General features: G+C 43.8%; 1 protein-coding gene across 2 annotated transcripts in view; it reads right to left on the reverse strand.

Moving 5' to 3' along the window:
• Positions 1-3,687: 3,687 nt before the first annotated feature.
• LOC102996864 (cytochrome P450 3A29-like) overlaps positions 3,688-15,657 on the reverse strand; it is a 26,789-nt gene continuing 14,819 nt past the window's right edge. For both annotated transcript variants that reach the window (XM_024118666.2, XM_055089851.1), the window contains 4 exons: positions 12,503-12,663; positions 9,841-10,067; positions 6,833-6,995; positions 3,688-4,151 (listed from right to left, as the gene is read on the reverse strand). In XM_024118666.2, the coding sequence (XP_023974434.1) occupies positions 4,056-4,151; positions 6,833-6,995; positions 9,841-10,067; positions 12,503-12,663 (647 nt within the window). In that variant the 3' untranslated portion in view covers positions 3,688-4,055. The remainder of the gene's footprint in view (positions 4,152-6,832; positions 6,996-9,840; positions 10,068-12,502; positions 12,664-15,657) is intronic.

A 15,657-nucleotide genomic window follows, 5' to 3' on the forward strand; every position in this document is an offset into this window, starting at 1 on the left:
TAAGATCCCACATGCCGCGGGGCACGGCCAAGAAAGAAAAAAAAGTTGTCTTTCCCTCCTACAAGAGCCCAGACCACACCAGCCCCCGGTTCTATGACCCGAGGGGCTTGGGGCCTCCTGGTGGCTTTGAGTGAAGAGAACATGTGACCTTGCCCATCAGATACCTGACCCTTACCAGACCCTATAGAAATGTCCACTCAATACGAGGTCCAAAAGTTCAACTAGTGGCTAATACACAAGCGTTATAGTGTAGTCCAAGTTATGAAATGTATATTTTGTTAGCAAGAGGAGGAGACATGAGTTCAAATCGGAGTTGAAAAAATAATTAAAAGGTTGGGAGTTTGCTGACTCTAAACTCCTTATTTTTTTCCTTCTTATTGATTGTGTTTAAATGCCTCTTTTGCCACCTGCTGTGTGTGGAGCCACTGAGTCATAAATGTTCAGGACATTATTTCCTGGATTCTAATTGGGGCTGGGGGGGGTCTGTCCAGCTGTGTGAGCTCAGGGTCCTGAGCAGGACCTCCAGCCCCAGGTCTCCCCACCTCTGTAGTACCTCAAAGCCCCCTGGGTTGAAATCTCTCCCACTCTCCTCCTCCTCCCCTGGGGCAGAAATTGTTTGTGAAAAGTTCCCAAAGTTGAGTCCACTGTTGGCAGAGAAAAGATAAATCCCAGAGGAACAGCAAAGAGCTCATTCCCTCCTTACAGACACGGTGTATTTACGATGTATTTATGAAATTCAGCCAGGACTTCCAGGCAGTCACAGATCCCTTACGCTGAGCTGCACGTTCCTCCCCCAGTTACTGAGAGTATTGGCTGCTATTGATTAAAGGCTGCCCTGCTCTCTAGAGAATCTCCGGGGGCCAAATTGAAACCGCTTCACCTGGGAGTTTGTTCATCCTGGGGGATGGGAGGGCCAATCCATGACTCACTGATGGGGTGCAAAAGGTTGGCCCCTGCCTCCAGTTTGGACCCACTCTGGATTACAAAACTGTCTCCGAGCTCTCTGTGGGATTGGGTTCCACAGAGTCCACATCTTCACTCAGCTTTTCCTCTTCCTGCACCCAGCTCCTTTCATTCAATTATCCTGAGAGCACTTTCTCAGTAAAGTATTTGTGCTAGAACCCCCGCCTCAGGCTCTGCTTTTGGGGAACCCAACCTAAGACAGTAGCTGAGCCCGAGCTAATGTGTGCACAGTGGCATTCAGCTGAGGGGCAGAGAAGCACTGAAATTCAGCCAAATTCTCTGGTCCAAGCTATGCAAGGGATGGGGGGCTTGTCTCATTTGCCCAAAGCCACTGATTAGTCTAGACTCAGCTATGGAAGGTGCTAGGATGTGAAACCCAGGAACTCCAGCTTCAGATCCCCCCATCTCTCAGTCACAGTGTGGTGCCGCCTCCTTAGAATAAAATAAGACAAAGAAAACTAAGGTGAGAGAGTGGGGAGAGCTGTATAAGCCCAAAGAAAGCTGCCTTTGTGACCCTCCCCCCACAATCACAAACTTACTGAAGAATCTTTTGAAAGAACCATTTTCCAGACCCATCTCACAGTAAGTCGCCAACCTGATATTTCACACCCCCTGAAGGACCCACAGACGACGACATCTCTACCTGACCACAATATGACCTCCAAGTCAGGAAGTTAACGCTGACACATCACTGCCGTCTAACCTCAGAGCCCCCGGTTCCCCCACCTGTCCCAACAATGTCCTTGTAGCAGAAGGACCCAGCCCTCGAGTTGTGTTTAGATGTCGCCTCTCTGTAGCCTCCTTCGTCTGGAACATTTTCAGTCTATCTTTGGTTTTCAAGATGTTGACTCTTTCGAAGATTCCAAACCGTTACAGACGAGGAGGAGAATGTTCCTCCGTTTGGGTTTGCCCGCCTCTTTCCCGGGTTTGCTTCAGGTGTGCCTCCTTGGCAGGGATCTCACACAGGTGAGATGAGTTCTTCTCACTGAGTCCCATCAGGTGAAGCACGATCAAGTCACCCCATCCCTGACGCTGCTCTCTGATGAGGAAAGGGCTGTCTGCCAGGTTCCTCCACTCTGGTTGCCCCTTCCCCTCTATAATTAACGGGTATTTTGAGCAGCACTAGTTTGAAGCTACGTCAGTTTCCTCGTCAAACTGCAATTCATTCATTAATTTATTTACGTATATCTGTATGTACTCATGTTTTCCTATTTTCTTGAACGGCTTAACAGCTCTTACTATCCTTATTTATTATGATGCTCAAATGGTCCCTGATTCGGGCAGGGGAAGCCCCTCAGGCTGGCTTCTGGGTCCTTTTGTCATGTCAATGTTTAACACCTCCCTGCCTTCTAGCCCAAGATGTTCCATGGCATCATGTGCTTTCCCAGCCCTGGAATCAGCCATTTCTCTAAGAAGACCTGGCTCCTTTCAGTGGGAAATGATATTTATAAGCCAAGATCTGGGCACGAGGTGTGCTTATTGCTATTATGGTATTCTGTTTCTAAACCATATCAGTAGAGAAAAGTAGGGAATACGCAGTTTTATACACACACATACACACATTTCTATCATCTATCTATCATCTATCATCATCTATCTTTCTATCATCTGTCTATATCATCTAGCTAGCTCTCTTCTATATATGTAGAAAAGCATGGATTTACACTACACATTTTCAATTGCTGACTCCACGGGGTTTATTCTGGTTTCTCCCTCTCTGAATCAGTGACTCTCTTCTCCTGCAGTGAGAATCCTGGCTTCCATCATCCTTTATATACTTACTTACTTGATCACTCCCCCTTTATGTAGCTAGTCCTCACTTCATTCCTTTCCACTCATGGATGACCTCCTCAACTTACCTGCATTCTCCACACCCTATTTAGCCTCTGGCTGCCCTTGCCAGACCACGCGTATGAGAGGGCAACATTCTCGCCTTGCTTGGGTTCCCACACTCACGCCAGGCTGCTGTTCCTGTGGCCTCTTTCCCCTCCCTACTCCGCCTCTGACTTGGAGTCACCGTGCCTCCCTTCTCTGCCCCCACCCTGCATTGTGCGCCTGCCCACCTTCTGTCACCCCACCCCCGATGACTTTAGGACTGGATTATCCAGGAAGGGAAGGCAAGGCGGGAGAGGGAAAATGGAGGGAGGGGGCAGAAAAGGGAAAGGAAGAGCCCTGGGCAGCTTCTGATACCAACTGAAACTGATCAGTGCTTGTAGCCTTTCTGCCTGAACAACTGACCAATTAACCATCTTTTATTCCACATTCATTGCGGTTAAGACAGTTGGGAGTTGAGGATGGAATGCAAAGAGGTGTGAAAAACATCTTTCCTGCCTTCCGGAAACATCAGGGGAGATGAGATGGAAACACTAAATCAAAACAAATAATATAAGTGTCTCAGTTGAGTGTTACCAAAAACATGTGCTCCAAAAAAGGTAGGTATAAACTACGAATATACTTTCTAAGCAATAGGCAAAGTCGCAGTGGATTGGCTCTTACCTATTTAATAGGAGTCAAATTGGAGTTTTGATAAACGCCCCAACCAACCAGTGATTTTGATGGTCAAAAGCAAGTAGTCACTGAATCTCCCTGATTCAGTTGTATACATTCCCGCCTAATGTGCACGGAGGCATCAGATTATACTTCTGTAAAGAGATGTTTATTGACTTGCTCAATGTAATATTTAATTTAGAATATTCAAATAAAATCTGTGATACAAATGTCACTACTTCAGTCATCACAATCATTCTTATTTTCATTAGAGTTTGCGAGAAATTTTCATTCTGATCAGTGCTCAGGAGGAGTAGGTGGTCCTAAGTGGGGTGTGGTGGGGTGGAGATAGTTCTGTGAGAACCAGATAAGCTGAGTTTGCATATCTGGCACTTATTAATCACCTCTCTTATATGACACAATATATAACACTCCACGTAGACAGTGAGAAAGCTAAATGAATGTGAAGAATCTCTAGTCATCCGTCAAGTGCAGTAGGTGAATCCCATCTTCATTTCTGTGTTTTATCACAAAGTAAATCGAGGTCTCTTGTTGTCCTGGGACTCAGCTTCCTTGAAGAACAAAGGCCGAGTCCTTAGGGAAAGTCAGGCTCCAGTTAAGGTCCCATCTCTGGGCTCAACCATGAGAATAATGGGTTTTTCTAGTTGAATAAGCACCTGAGGGCTTAATTTCAGGGGCATCTGCAACAGTTAAACAAACACGTGAGAATCGAATAGTGAAGCACAGCCAGCAAGAGAAACGAAGTATTGACACATAAGATACATTATGGACAATAATGCTTTGCAAACATATAACAGCTAGTTTTAGCGTCGTATACCTTTGATTCTTTTTTAAAAACTACAAATTCCATGTATTTAATAGATACAGGGCTGGTCAGCTTATCTGTTTTTCATAGGGTGAACTTTAACGGTTGTGTCTTTCAAGGAACTGGCCACATTTACGTATAAAATATATGGAGTAAAGTTGTTTGCCGCGTTCCCTTATTATCTTTTTTATTAAATTAAAATTTCCACCTTTTGAGACATAGCTGTCTTACAGGAGTGCATAAGTTTAAGGTGCACAGCGTAATGATCTGACGTACATATATCGTGAAACTGTCACCACAGTAAGTTTCGCTAACAGCCATCGGCTCACAGATACAAAGAAAAACTGTTGTTTCCTTCAGGTGATAACTCTCATGATCTACTCTCTTAACAACTTTCCTACACACCGTACAGAAAAGTTAACTAGCGCCACCATGTTGTACGTGGCATCTCTAGTGCTTATGTGTCTTATAACTGGAAGTTGGTAGCTTCATCCAATCTTTCCTCCTTATCTTTGATTGTTTATACTTATTCTTTAAGTTATGTCAAGACGAGATAGTGAAAGCATTCATCCATCATTCTCTCCACAAAATATCTATCGAGCGCTTATCTCATACCAGGCTAGAGACAAAAATCTGGTTGGTTTGTGTTCTTTTTTTGATTTAAATCTTAGGTACAAAGGATGAGGTTTTAAAATTTACCAGATTCTTAGGCATTATGGCCAACTATCTTGAGCCACGTAAAGATAATTTTGTGTCCATTGAAACTTGCAACGTAATCCTAGTAGGAGTCACACATGTTAATTACATGGGCCTTCCTCAACTTCTGCAGAGTCCAGTCACCTCTCCCAGTAGAACCCATCCAGTTTCATGATCGGAAGAGGTCGTTGTGAAGCATTATGCCTGTTTTTTTTTTTTTTTTTAACATTTCCTGTCTCCCAAATGTAGTGCGAATGGTGAACTTCTGATGACCTACGGTGTTTGGTCCAGTACTTTTGGCGCTTTTCTCACCCAGTCACTCCTTCAGAGTTGGGGGAACCAACAGTGACCTTCTAATCTCAGTTGACTAACGGGCAAGTAAACTGTCGTGGAGGGAGAAGCCCCAGCCTGTGGGTGCCTGGGTGGAGCTTCAGGGAGCATCTGCCCTTCCCAGGGGTGCCAGAGGCCCCCTTTCTCTCAGGGCTGAGTCCCCTGTCTGTACACACCTACAGGACGGCCACACAGATGCCCACAAGTAAAATGGAAACAGTCTCTATCCTCCTCTTCCCTGAGAAAGCCTACTCAAGGGGAGGAGCTGCTTATTAAATGTGTGACTCCTAGAAATAAGCCTTCTTTTAGGGCCGTGTTTGAGATGAAAAAACGGTAACTGTTCTTTGTGTTCTTCAGAGGAGAGATTCCAGATCTTTCTATAAATGTAACACCTTGTTATTTAAAAATTTCAAATGACATGCATAATTGTCCCCTGCAGATAGACATACACATGTACACCAGGCATGTACACAAATGTCATCTGTTAAATTTCAAAAGTTCAAATTGTTCACAATTTGTATCCAAGAACTCTAACCAACTGCACATCTAACTCCTTAAGCATTTGCTGGGTGACTGGAAGGCATCGTTCAGCCTTTACGAAAGGAATAAAATGAGGGGCTACAGTTAAAGACGTTCATAGGTGTAAAGAAAACATAGGAACCAAACTGGATGGTTCCATGACAAAGTGTCCAGTTAAGTGGTAGGATCCACAATGCCAGCCTGTGGTAACTGATAACAGAGCCGAGGGGACAGTGGGCTGTGGACTGGGTGGGGAAGGCTCCATGGAGGGGCCCGGGATTGAGCTAGAACTTGAAGGGGGAAGAACAGAATCGGGGTGGGGGGGCGGGGAAGAGCACACACAGAGTTATTATCAGAGTGTACAGGGAGCCCATCTTGATGGCAGCAGGACCCCTGGAAGGTGAGGGGGCTGTGGGAGTCCTTCACATCTGGCAGAAATGCTTTCATTCAGGGGTTCTCACCGTGGCTACACAGGAGAATCAGTGGGGCCGCTTTGAAGGCCGCACTCCGGGTGAATTATTTTAGGAAGTCTGAGATGACTTGGGCATCAGGGCTTTTTTAAAGCTCCCCATCAATTTCATTATACAAGCAGAGGCTGAGAACCACTGTCACATGATGTGGTCATCACTGCTCTCATGACTGCACACACTTCCCCTTCCTTCCGGTGGACTTGAAATGAAATTTAAAACGTTGCTGAGGTTCAAAAGACTGCAAATAATCATGTCATGCTAACTGCATTGACTCTAGATGACCTTTATAGTTGGGTCATTACAAAGCCACAGGCTTAGCCATCCAGAGCTGAAGGTCACAGATGGCTTAAAGGTCACACATGGCTCCAAATACATTCATGTCCAATATGACAAATTATTCCCTGAATAGAACACATTCATATATGTGTGTGTGTGTGTGTGTGTGTGTCTGTGTATGATATCTATCTATCTATCTGTCTATCTATATCAGTTTCAAAAACTCACAATAAACACAATTAATGCATCTAGGTAACTGTCTGACCTGTGTTTCTTTGCAAGGTTTGAAGGAGAAGTTCTGCAGGACTTTGACAGCAGCGAGTTTCACGTTCATGATACCAAGTCTCATACCAATGCAGTTTCGGGGTCCAGTTCCAAAAGGCATGTGTGTGTAAGGATTTATGCTCTCCTTGTTCTTCTTACTGAACCTGGTTCCACAACAGTAGACGAAACAAATTAATGAAACAGAAAAACCACAAGAGCTCAAAGTCTGAGGCTTAACTTAAACACTCAGCTAGTAGCATTAGGGATGCCTGTGTGAGCTAATCATTGAATCCTGCTGTGGTGATTTTGCTATGAGAATGGTAAGCTCCAGATCCTTCTCACTCCCCGGACCCTAGAGGAGCTTTCAGTCCTGTTGAGGAGATGAGATGATTGCTGTTTAAAAAAAAATTTATCTCTCGGGCTTCCCCGGTGGCGCAGTGGTTGAGAATCCGCCTGCCAATACAGCGGACACGGGTTCGATCCCTGGTCCGGGAAGATCCCACATGCCGCGAAGCAACTAAGCTCATGCGCCACAACTACTGAGTCTGTGCTCTAGAGCCCGTGAACCACAACTACTGAGCCCGCGTGCCGCAACTACTGAAGCCCGTGCGCCTAGAGCCCGTGCTCCACAACGAGGGAAGCCACCGCAATGAGAAGCCCGCGCACCGCAACGAAGAGTAGGCCCCCTCGCCGCAACTAGAGAAAGCCCGCGCGCAGCAACGAACACCCAACACAGCCAAAAATAAATAAATAAATTTTTAAAAAATTTATCTCTAAACACTAAATTTACATTCAGGCAGTGAGATGGTCATGCTCTGAACTGATCGAAGGAAACGTGAGTTCCTGCCTCCACGCACCCTTACGTCGGTCATGTGCTCATGGGGGAAGGAAGCAGGAGAGCCATCTCCCAGGATTGAAATTGTCACTTCCCCCTTGTATTCCCTTCCTTCCCGTCCCCTTGTGTCTGTCTGTCTGTCTGTCTGTCTGTCTCCCCCCAGCACAGAATGCTTAGGTCACGTTGAGACAACCATATGACGCTACTGTAGAATAACCACTGATTTCCTTGTCTCTCTGTTCCACTAGCCTATAAATTCCTTGATGGTTAGACCTCTGTTCTATTCAAATTTGACTCCTCAGTATTTGAATATATTAAGGAAAAATATGGAATTGTGGAAAGTGATAATAGCATTGCGATTATGTATATCTTAAAGACTCCCTACTTTGCAAAACATTTTGGAATATTTACAGACACTGTGACTTCAAATAATATGGGAAGATGGAGGAGGGCAGCGGTAGCACGTGGGTGGAGCAGAGACATGGGATGGTTGCTGGGCAGGGAATGGGCACATGTAGATCCGTTAAAAGTCCTCCACAGACTAGGGCCTATAGAATATACTTGTGTATATGTCAAAAATTCTCCATGATAGGCTTTTTTGTAAACATTTGGATTTCTCACTGCCTGGCCGAGTCCCTGACATCCAGGTGAGCACTAACTCTCTGCTTGATGACTGAATGAGTCAAGAACGAATTGGGAGATTAGGACTGACATAAATACACTACCACGTGTAAAGTAGATAGCTAGCGGCAACCTGCGGTACAGCACGGGGAGCTCAGCTCTGTGCTCCGTGATGACCTAGAGGGGCGGGGTGGGGGAAGATGAGGGGGAGGTCCAAGAGGGAGGGGATATAAGTATACCTACAGCTGATTCACTTTGTTGTACAGCAGAAACTAAGACAACATTGTAAAGCAACTGTACTCCAATAAAAAATAAATAAATAAATGAGGTGAACCAAAATGAACAACAGCAACAGCAAAAAAGAAATAACAGTGAGTGGTCTCTGGTTTTAGGTTCGTGAAGCTGCAGGAGAGGGAGCTACTGAGCTTCAGGGAAACACGAGGTTCCCTGGGCCAGAAAAACAGAGCACTTGGTCCACTGTGACTTCCTGTTTCAAGAAGTGCGACGTGTAGATGTTATGCTAGCACTCAGGACACTAGGGCGAACAAGATAAAGTCCTTGCCATCAGGGAGCTTATAGTCAGGGGCTCATAAAAGTCTAGATCCCAGCTAGTCCCCTAAAATATTCACCCCAAGTTTCGCTCACTGTACAATAAGTGGGAAAGCATCAACTCTTTCCAGAGGCCAATCTGTACTGAAGCCAGACCTTGACTCTGAATTCCCAAAAGAGGATGCTCGACCCCTCCAAGGAGGAAGTCTCAGACATCTAGAGAGCAGAGGACTTCTCTTTGGAAGGTCACCAACTACTGAGGTAGAAGGGAGCTGGACCAGGTGTGCAGCCACAGACAGAACCAGGGCACCTGTGTGCACCTCCGTCCTCAGTGAGGCTGCTTGAACCATCAGGGATGAGACCTCTAGGCCCCCAGCCTGCACTCTCACAATAATGCTAGAGGAAATGTAGCCAGCGTTTAAAGAAATGGAAATGTGGGAACATGAGTGATGAATTCAAAGAGCTAAGGAGAACAGACAGAAAAACTTAAAGGAAATAAAAAGCCTGTACAGCTAAAATAAGATAGTGGTTAGGTAAATTATGGCATATGCATATAATCACTCATATATATTATATATATAGATACATGGATAGATATATAGATAGATAGATAGATACACACACAAATTCACATAGAATGTTGTTTATAGTTTACTGTTAAATCAAGTAAGCAATTCCAAACCAAATTAAATATACTACCATTCTAGTTTAAAAAATCTATAGATGCATAAACAAATGTCCATGCAGACATACATCACATTATCAATGAGGCTTATCTTAAGGTATTAGGAATGTAGACAGCTATACTTCTTTTTTCTAGTCCACAGTTTGTAAAATTTGATTCGAACAATGATCACTCTTATATTAAGAAAAAAGGTCAAACAATAAAAAGGTGCACAAATAAATGACTGTACAATCACTCATTTGTCTCCTACAGTAAGAGGCGTCTAATACGCTGGAACCACTCTGGATCAGAGAGGGCTCCCTTCCCTGGGTTCTCCTACCTTTCAGGATGGAACTCCTCAGGCTCTGGCCAGTGTTCCGGATCTCTGTGAATAGTGAAGATTGGTACCATCACCACTGTCCCCTTGGGAATCAACACCCCATGGATTTCCACATCTTTCTTACAGACTCGCTCAAGTCTAGCAGTAAGTGGGAATAATCTGAGAGATTCATTTAACACCATGTCGAGATATTCCATCTGTTCCAGGGACTCATAGGTGGGAGGCGCCTGGAAGAAAGAAAGAGATTTTGATAAATTGCGATTGGAGATCAAACTTCAACTCAGTCTACATAGTCCTATTGAAATGGTAGGAGCTCCAGAGAATAATTTCAACTGGTAAAGGACCTTAATATTTATAGATGTTTTAATATCTATCATGTGTTTTGACCTGCTCAGTGGCCCACTGAGATGTGTGGAGTGGTTATGAGCATACGAGAACATGGGGACCATCCCCTAAACGGGGCCTGAAATCCCGCATATTATGATGCAGTGTATTTTCTTTCCCACGAGAACAAACGTGACCAAGAGACTATGACCCTTAGTCTCAAGTGAAATGTGCCAAAGTCACTGTTTCCTTTCAAAAGAGAGGCCACACACCTGTACCAAGGGAAGAATTGTGTAAGTGCAAATCCTCTATTCAACATAAAATTTTTGCTTGAGAAATCTCGTTTACTAATTCTTTTGACTATACCTATAAAATCTGAAAATACTTTATGACATTAAAACTCTATACATAATTTAGGGAGAAACAAGTTGCTTTTTAAACCAAATATGCAAAAGAAGGGTAAAATGGGTGCTACAAGGAACACAATTTCAGATCCAGGGAAAGTTACAAGAGGATGAGACCCCTACCCTCAGCCACAGCCTCTGTTGCTGGAACAGTCTCCTATTGTCCCTTCAGGGGTGACTGTAAGGTCTGAAGGTCGAAACAAGCCACTGCAGCCCCAGAGGCCAGCTCTCCTCACACCACAAAGAATTCCACTTTTGGCAGAGATCCGAGACCAGTGGGGGTGACACGTGGCTGTCACGAGGGGTTATATTTAAGGGGCAACATTGTAGAGGGTAAGAGTTGGCTCAGGAGACAGACACCCCGGCACATAGGCTGGCGTTTCCACCACTAGGTACACGACTAGTATGTGAAAGTATTTCATCTCTGTCGCTCAGGTTTCTGAAATGTTACATGGAGACAATTAGAGTTGACACCTCATAGGCTTGTGTGGCAGAGACACTCACTGCTCCCCCAGTATCCATGTAGTCCCTGTATTTCCCAGCCCACTTGAAGTTACAGGAAACCAGCTTTGCCAATGGGCTGTGACCTGAGGCCGTTATGTCAGTTCGGGGACAAATCATTTGAAAAGCCAGTGAGCAACGCTCGAGTCCCTTATTCCCCAGACAACAGGAAGTCCTCATGTTCCAGATAAGGCAGCTGCAGGAAGGTGGAGCCTCTTAGCCTGTATCCCCGAGTAACGCTGGGGAGCAGAGCTGCCCGCTCTCAGCCTCCGCTAACAAGCCACGTTGGTCACGTAGACGTGGGTTAGAAGCACACCTCTGCTCTGTAAAGCCACTGAGATTTGAGGGCTAACCTGTTACTGAGGCATAACCTAGCTTCTCCTGACTTATACAGAATTTCATGAAGATTAAATTAGTTTATAAATAGCATCTAGAACAGACATATATAGTAAAAAAGCAAATGTTGGCCAATACTGTTCTTGTCATTGTATTAGTATAAAAGAGGAAGAAGACAATGCTTTGGCAATTCTCTCTTGCCTGGTGACCATCTTATTACAATGGAAACAGTTTCAATACGTGGTTTACCAGAGAAGACAGATCATCTCTAATTTAGGTAGACACTACGATCTATCCTTACCTTGTATTTAAAGGACCCAGGACTCTGAAAGGTGATAAAACTTGTCTAAAACCACAGCCAGGACTCAAACTCACGTCCTCTGTTTCCTACTTTAAGCCCTTTGTCGTTACAAGGCTCCTCCTAGTCAGCAGGTTACCCAGGGCGGTTGACTGAATTAATGGTCCCAGTTCTCCAGCCCTTCCTGGGTCCATGCCCTTTGGAATCTAACCCAGTGGTGCCTCCCATTCTGACTCTGGGGTTGGCCAGGTGGTTTGCTTTACACCAGTGGAAATTTGGCTAAGTGTGATGCTAGGAGGGTTTTGAAAATCACCCATATGATTGGACTTTTGGTTCTTGCCTTCTACCATTGCCTTGAGAAGTAGACATGTGGAGATTGAGAGGCAGGGGAAGCAAGTGTGGAGTTGAGTCAGCCTAGCCAGCTTAGCCAAGGCCAGCCTAGATCAGCCAACAGCCAGAACCAAGCAAGTCCAGCCAATATCAGCAGATAACTATGCGGACACTAGAGCAAGAGATGCTTACTGTTAGATGCCACTGAGGTTTTGTGGTTTTTAAGTGGCATTATTGTGATAACTGATATGCCAGGACCAGCACTTGTGTCAAACTACTTATATTTCTGTGAGTAGTACACATTACCTATGTTTTCCCCCTTTGTGTTTGACTCTTGAGATCCTTCCTAAATAGCACAAGTGAAAATTTTGATACTTAGGCTTTTTGCAAAAATCTCCTGAGAAGTGGCAAGGAGACATTCATGCTAAGGCTTCACTTTCCCCCTCCCTCTCCGGGTATCATCACTCACCTTACTGGGGAGAATTGCATCAATCTCCTCCTGCAGCTTCTGCTGGACGTCGGGGTGAGTGGCCAATTTATAGAAAAGGAAGGAAAGCGCCTCAGTAGTGGGCTCATAGCCACCAAAAATAAAGATAATACCTTGGGCCACCATTTCGGGGTCAGACAGAGCTAGAAGGGGAGGAGAGACATTGTAGGTAAAGCACGTCAATATAAAACGTCACAGGTTACAGGATGAGAACTCCAGATGAGATTCCCAAATCCCTAGGGAAAAAAATGTAAAACAATTCAGAGCAAAACTGGGAGTGGTCTGCACTCTCCTGTCTGTTTTACAGAGCCAGAAACAGGCAAAACTTTTCTTAATCCAGTTTTTCCTCAAGGTCTGTACTATACTTGGCCCTCTGCTCCTGGTTTTGCCACACTTTCCCCCAACACAGCTGAGTAATTTCGAGAGATAGCATTTCTGTCTAACACACACAGCATTATCAGTATGTCCCATGCAGAATCCTAAATGTACTTTAGCTAGAAACAGTATGGGGTAGCCATGTTTTTCCTTTAAAAAATTATATTATTCTAGCTAAAGTATAACATGAATTTTTTTGAGAAAGTTTGCAATACTAAGGCTAGACTGTAGGGAAAATTAATAGAAGACTTGGGGCACAAGTCTTCAAATGGATGATCACAGATATACAGAAACTACAGAAAAAAAAAAAAAACAAAGCTAGAAGAGTGCTGATTGATCCCATTCTGATCAATGGCATCAAAATAGCAGAAGGAAGAATGTGTCCTTAGAAGGGCATTGGCCAGCACACAATATAGAAAAATAGGATGCAGGGAGTGGAATTAGCAATGCTTATTCAATCATGACCTGAATGTCATCTTCCTCAGTACAAGCCCCCTCTCTTTGCTTTCCTTTGTGCTCAGCAAACAGCCCTTGTGATTATAAATTGGCATGGTCGGGCTCCAATCTATTTGATGGGACTATACTAGATACTTAGAGCACTCAGATCAACATGGCACCTGCCCAGTCATGTAATTCACAACGAAAACAATACAAAATGAGTGGAAGAAAGATCTACAGAGTTCTGATTTCCCCATGATGATTTCTGTGAAGCTGTTGTGGGTAAATTCAACTATCACATTCTTTCCCCCAGTTAGCATAAACCCTTGGATACTAAAAGTTTAGAGCTGTACTGTCTAATATGTGGCTATTTAATTTAAATTTTAGTTGATTAAAATTAAGTACAGTTTAACATTTAGTTCTTCAGTGGCATTACCCATATGTTCAATAGCCACATGTCTAGTGATTACTGTATTGACCAGTGCAGATATAGACTATTTCCTACGGAAATTTGTATTGGACCACGTAGTTAGATAGATGTCAGATAGATAGATAGATAGATAGACAGACAGATAGATAGATAGGGACATAGTTGTGCATATATTTATAGTGGTGTGCTAGAGTCATCTCATCCCTCTCTCAAGAACCAATCTGTAAAAATCCAAGAATATTGTGAGATGGTTGTCAAACCATTGGTACCTTGAAATTAACCAAGTGGGAGTATTCATAACATGGAAATAAACTAAAAACCAGGGCATTCTTGTTTTAAAGAGACGTTCTGTTTACATCACTGGTTATGAGTAGATATAGAAATACTTGGGGCTTCCCTGGTGGCACAATGGTTAAGAGTCCACCTGTCAATTCAGGGGACATGGGTTCGAGCCCTGGTCCAGGGAGATCCCACATGCTGCAGAGCAACTAAGTCCATGCGCCACAACTACTGACCCTGCGCTCTAGAGCCCGCGTGCCACGACTACCGAGCCCGTGCCACAACTACTGAAGCCTGTGCACCTAGACCCCATGCTCCGCAACAAGAGAAGCCACCGCAATGAGAAGCCCATGCACCACAATGAAGAGTAGCCCCCGCTCGCTACAACTAGAGAAAGCCCGGGCGCAGCAACAAAGACCCAACGCAGCCAAAAATAAATAAATAAAATTTAAAAACCAAACAAACATAAAAAAGAAATACTTATGTTCATCAGTCTTGTGTAAATATATTTGATGATATGTTTGATGGTCTTTGTCCACCGAAAGGATGTAGAAGCAAAGAAACCATAGTAGAAATGAATACTCCTAGATGCCAGGTTTTGATTTCTAAATACCATTTCTCACTAAAGGAAACCAGAGCTCCTTTCAGGGCTAGTCAAGGGAAACAGAATAGATACCTGAAACGTCTTGCATCAGAATAGAGACACAGATGTAGAGAACGGACATGTGGACACAGGGGGAAAGGGGAGGGTGGGACAAATTGGGATATTAGGTTTGCCATAAATACATTACCATATGTAAAATAGATAGCTAGTGGGACGCTGTGGTATAGCACAGGGAGCTCAGCTCGGTGCTCTGTGATGACCTAGTTGGGCGGGATGGCAGGGGATGGGAGGGAGGTCCAAGAGGGAGCGGATATATGTATACATATAGCTGATTCACTTCATTGTACAGCAGAAACTAACACAATATTGTAAAGCAACTATACCCCAATAAAAAAAAAAGAAAGCAAGGAAGTTCTCAGAAAATGATACTCTATATACTATAATGGTGGATACATGTCATTGTACATTTGTCAAAACCCATAGAAAGGACAACACCAAGAATGAACCTTAATGTAAACTATGGACTTTTGGTGGTAATAATATGTCAATGTAGGTTCATTGACTGTAACAATTGTACTTTGATGTGATCTTTTGATAGTGGAAGAGGCTGTGTGTAGGTGGGGAGAGGATGTATGTTTGAAATCTCTGTACTTTCCCCTCAATTTTGCTGTGAACCAAACTGCTCTAAAAATAGTCTATTGAAAAAAATTTTACTTTTTATTTAAGAATAAAAAAAGAAATAAAAAAGGATACAGGAGCCTACGTAAAAGGGATCCAGTGGACAAACCTGAGAGAATTTTAGAATCAAAGTTGAAAATGATATGAGAATACACTAATGATGAAAAATCTGAAAGTGAAATTAAGAAAACACTCCCATTTACCACCGCAACAAAAAGAATAAAATATCTAGGAATAAACCTACCTAAGGAGACAAAAGACCTGTATGCAGAAAATTATAAGACACTGATGAGAGAAATTAAAGATGATACAAATAGATGGAGAGATATACCA

This window comes from Physeter macrocephalus, chromosome 14 (genome assembly GCF_002837175.3).
Source record: "Physeter macrocephalus isolate SW-GA chromosome 14, ASM283717v5, whole genome shotgun sequence".
NCBI classification, from domain to species: domain Eukaryota; kingdom Metazoa; phylum Chordata; class Mammalia; order Artiodactyla; family Physeteridae; genus Physeter; species Physeter macrocephalus.